Source organism: Solanum tuberosum, unplaced genomic scaffold, assembly GCF_000226075.1.
Source record: "Solanum tuberosum cultivar DM 1-3 516 R44 unplaced genomic scaffold, SolTub_3.0 scf00245, whole genome shotgun sequence".
NCBI lineage: Eukaryota > Viridiplantae > Streptophyta > Magnoliopsida > Solanales > Solanaceae > Solanum > Solanum tuberosum.
In genome coordinates, this window is record NW_006239167.1 from 3632 (window position 1) to 7324 (window position 3693).

General features: G+C 30.6%; 1 protein-coding gene across 1 annotated transcript; it reads left to right on the plus strand.

Moving 5' to 3' along the window:
- Positions 1 to 2799: 2799 nt before the first annotated feature.
- LOC102580440 (em protein H5) lies at positions 2800 to 3367 on the plus strand. The gene is made up of 2 exons (XM_006357228.2): positions 2800 to 2942; positions 3013 to 3367. Exons 1-2 carry the CDS (start codon positions 2825 to 2827, stop codon positions 3174 to 3176), a joined length of 282 nt encoding a protein of 93 aa, XP_006357290.1. The 5' UTR covers positions 2800 to 2824; the 3' UTR covers positions 3177 to 3367.
- The last annotated feature ends 326 nt before the right edge of the window (positions 3368 to 3693 follow it).

Below are 3693 nucleotides of genomic sequence, written 5' to 3' on the forward strand. Positions count from 1 at the left end.
TTTCAACAACAATATAATACATATAAGCACAAATACAATGGCAAATTGAAAAATTCAACTAATCTCTAACTTCTAGCTTCTAATTATTTGTTAGTTCTAACTTCTAATACTTAATTTACAATCATATTTAAAAATTCCCAATTTTTGTAACTTCAACTTTCAAACTAACTTTAAAGTAATCTAAGTTTCATGTACAATCTAGTATTTTTCTAACTTCAACTTTCAAACTTACTAAAGTCAAGAACTTCTAAGTTGGAAAATTCAACTAATCTAATTTCAACTTTCATATACTATCCAATATTTTTCTAACTTCAAAGTAATCTAACTTTCATATACAATTGAATGTTTTTCTAACTTCAATCGTCAAACATACTAAATTCAAGAATTTCAAAGTTGGAAAATGCAACTAATCTAACTTCTAACTTCTAATTTCTAATTATTTGTTAGTTCTATCTTCTAATACTCAATTCACAATCATATTTTTTTAAAACCCAATTAAGAAGAAAACCCTAAAATCAAAAATCCCAAATTCTCTACCTAACTAACAATAATCAAATATACACATTAACAATTGAATAACACAATTCATCAAACTAAAACAATATACTAATTTATAACAAATCAAATATTACTAGAATTGAAAAAAACTAAAATTAAACCCTAACCTTAACAAGCTAAGGAAAATAGGCAGTGGGGACGACGGGTGGCGGCGCCGATGGGGTAAGGCAGAGACGGGACTAATGCTCAAGGAGAGAAGGGCGACGGCGGCATGGGGTGGCGTGGGGCAGCGGCGGCGGCGACGGCGCAATAGTTTGGTTTTAGAGAGAAGGGAGAGAAGAGAGAAGAGAGAGAAAGAGAGATGGGAAAATGGGGGGAAAACCCGCTTTTTGGTTCAACATAATTTAAAAAAAGCGATGGATAGCGTCTCTTTGTCCGTTGCTTTTAAAAAATATTTGACTAAAAAGCGACAGACTAAGAGACACTGTCCGTACGCTTTTTAAAAATGTTTGACTAGATATTTTAACCAAAAAGCGACGGACTAAGAGATGCCGTCCGTCGCTTTTTTTTAAAAAACTAATTAATAAAATAAAATAAATTAAAAACGACGGACAACATGGTTGTTTTTAAATTTATAAATAATTATTTTTATTAAAAAGCGACAGACGGCGTCTCTATATATATTAAATAAATAATTATTAATTATATATATATATTTAGCATAAAAATCCGCAAAAAAAAGCGACGGACTAAGAGATGCCGTCCGTCGCTTTTTGTAAAATAATTTTAAAAATAATTATTTTTATTAAAAAGTGACAGACAGTGTGGCAAATGACATCACTTTTTGGAGCGACGCAGTCCGTCGCTTTTCTATCCGTCGTTTTTTGGCAATTTTTTAGTAGCTCTTATATAATGTAACTTATGTTCATTCATTTTTGTATCACTTGTATTCAAAGCTCTTGTATCACTTGTATAAAGATAGAGGCAGAGAAAATATATAATTAATACAAATACATCAAATAAAATAGAAGAAAAAAGTCTAATTACATACAACAAATACGTAGCACATGTTTTCTATATTATGTCATATTAACCAAATTCGTATTATTCATATAATAGCCAATTGCTTGCATAAATAGGCAATTTCGTTTAAAATTGGAATCGAATTTTGCACAGTTAATCAAATTTCAAATAGCCACGTAACAATTGACCAAAACTGAAATTAATTTGATATCAAAATCTGTTTCAGATTGATTATTTTAAGCTTCTTCGACTAACAAAATAAAATCATGAATTGACTAAATATATAATAAAATATGTCATAATTACTCCCTCATATCCATTTGATCAAATTCATAAAATTATAAATTAACTAATAATATAGTTGATTTTTTTTATGCGTTTTAAATAGTTAATTATTATAATTTATAATATATATTTTAAAATTTATGATATGATAAATAGATAAAATTTTGGAATTCGAATGGTACAACCTAAATTAAACATTTATCTTTATTTTTAATTTTAAAAAAATGATCCATTATCATTCTTAGTTTGTTTTTTTTTTAAAAATGATTCTTTCTTTTGATAAAAAATATTTCATTTCAATTTTTCACGGGATATGCTTAAGGTCAGAAAATTAAAAAATATTTTGATATATTTACATAATTCTAATTTAAGATCATAAATTTTTTTTAAAATATTTTACTTTTTAAAATTCAGTGTCAAATTAAATTACAGCATTTTATTAAATCAGAGAAGTTATTAGTTTTTTTTTTTTGTTGGTATGTACTCATGAGTGAGAGAACGAAAAAGAAAATGGTGTATGCCACTACTGTCAGAGGGAAATAAAAGTAGTGAAATACCGATAAGGTGGATTTGAACTTAGGTCTTATGGGTGATTCATATTTTTATGTTTCTCATAGGTGTGTTATTAATTAGTATATTTTAATTTTTATCAGTTTTTCAGGTTAGATATATATGTTCATATGATTATTTTTTCAAAGTTAATGAATAGACATGCAATCCGGATAAGTGTGCGTGTGCTACTGCACCGCTGGTACAATAAGAAGGATTGGAAATATGAGTAATTAAGGGGAAACATGTACACTAAAAGTGTCCTATGGCTAAGCATATCATTGTGATTTGTGGGGAATGAATGAGAGGTTGCGTGTAAGCAAGCATAGTGAACACGTGTCATTCTTGGTGCTGCGTCAACCTCCACATGTCAACTGCTTAACACCCATTATCTCCCTATAAATGAGCACCCAAATTTTTTCGTGTTTCAATAACAGTAATAATAAAGTTGTTTTGTTTGGGAAATTAAATGGCGTCACAGCAAGAAAAAAGGTCAGAACTCGATCGGAGGGCAAAGGAAGGAGAAACTGTAGTTCCTGGTGGTACTGGTGGCAAAAGTCTTGAAGCTCAAGAGCACCTTGCTGAGGGTATTCTTTATTTATTTACCATTATATATTTATTTTATATATTTTGATCTCCATATGTACTTTTTCCCAGGGAGGAGCCGAGGAGGGCAGACGAGGAAGGACCAGTTGGGAAGTGAAGGGTACCAGGAAATGGGACGCAAGGGAGGTCTAAGCACGGGAGACGAGTCTGGTGGTGAGCGTGCTCAACGTGAAGGGATCGAGATTGACGAGTCAAAGTATAAGACCAAGGGTTAAATAAATTAGATAGTACCGGTCGTCTCCCTTGTGTTAATAAAGGGTGTGCCTAGCTAGTTCTTAGGATTTATGTTTCGACTCTTTTTATTTCCAGTCCTGTTTAGTACTGTAGCTGGGTACTAACGTCTACCTTTTCTTTCTTATATATGTGCTACGTATTTCTTTGGGTGTATTTCGTCTTTTGACTTGGAATGAAGTAGCAGTCCTTTTCTTTTTTGTTTAATATATATATGTGCTCTTCATGTTCATCGTTTGTCCATAGTTGCTTGGTGCTCCCTTTCTTATAGGGTACGTAGGGAGATATTTTTAATAAAACAGTATTTACGTCGCACAAAATTTGAATTATTTAAAAATTATAATCAAGTCATATTATTGATTCATGAATCTATTAAAAATAGATTTGAACTGTGTTATAGAAATTGAGATTATTGGACTTTATTAATTTACCTCTTAGCTTATTTTATGTTTCAAATAATTTCCCTGATAATGGTGTGTGGTGTTGAAAGACTCGAATTTA

What these genes read in the sequence shown, in the direction of transcription:
- LOC102580440 (XM_006357228.2), top strand. Translation starts at nt 2,825, where the DNA reads ATGGCGTCACAGCAAGAAAAAAGGTCAGAACTCGATCGGAGGGCAAAG. An exon ending in TCAAGAGCACCTTGCTGAGG is followed by an intron (nt 2,943 to 3,012) that starts GTATTCTTTATT and finishes ACTTTTTCCCAG; the next exon opens with GGAGGAGCCGAGGAGGGCAG.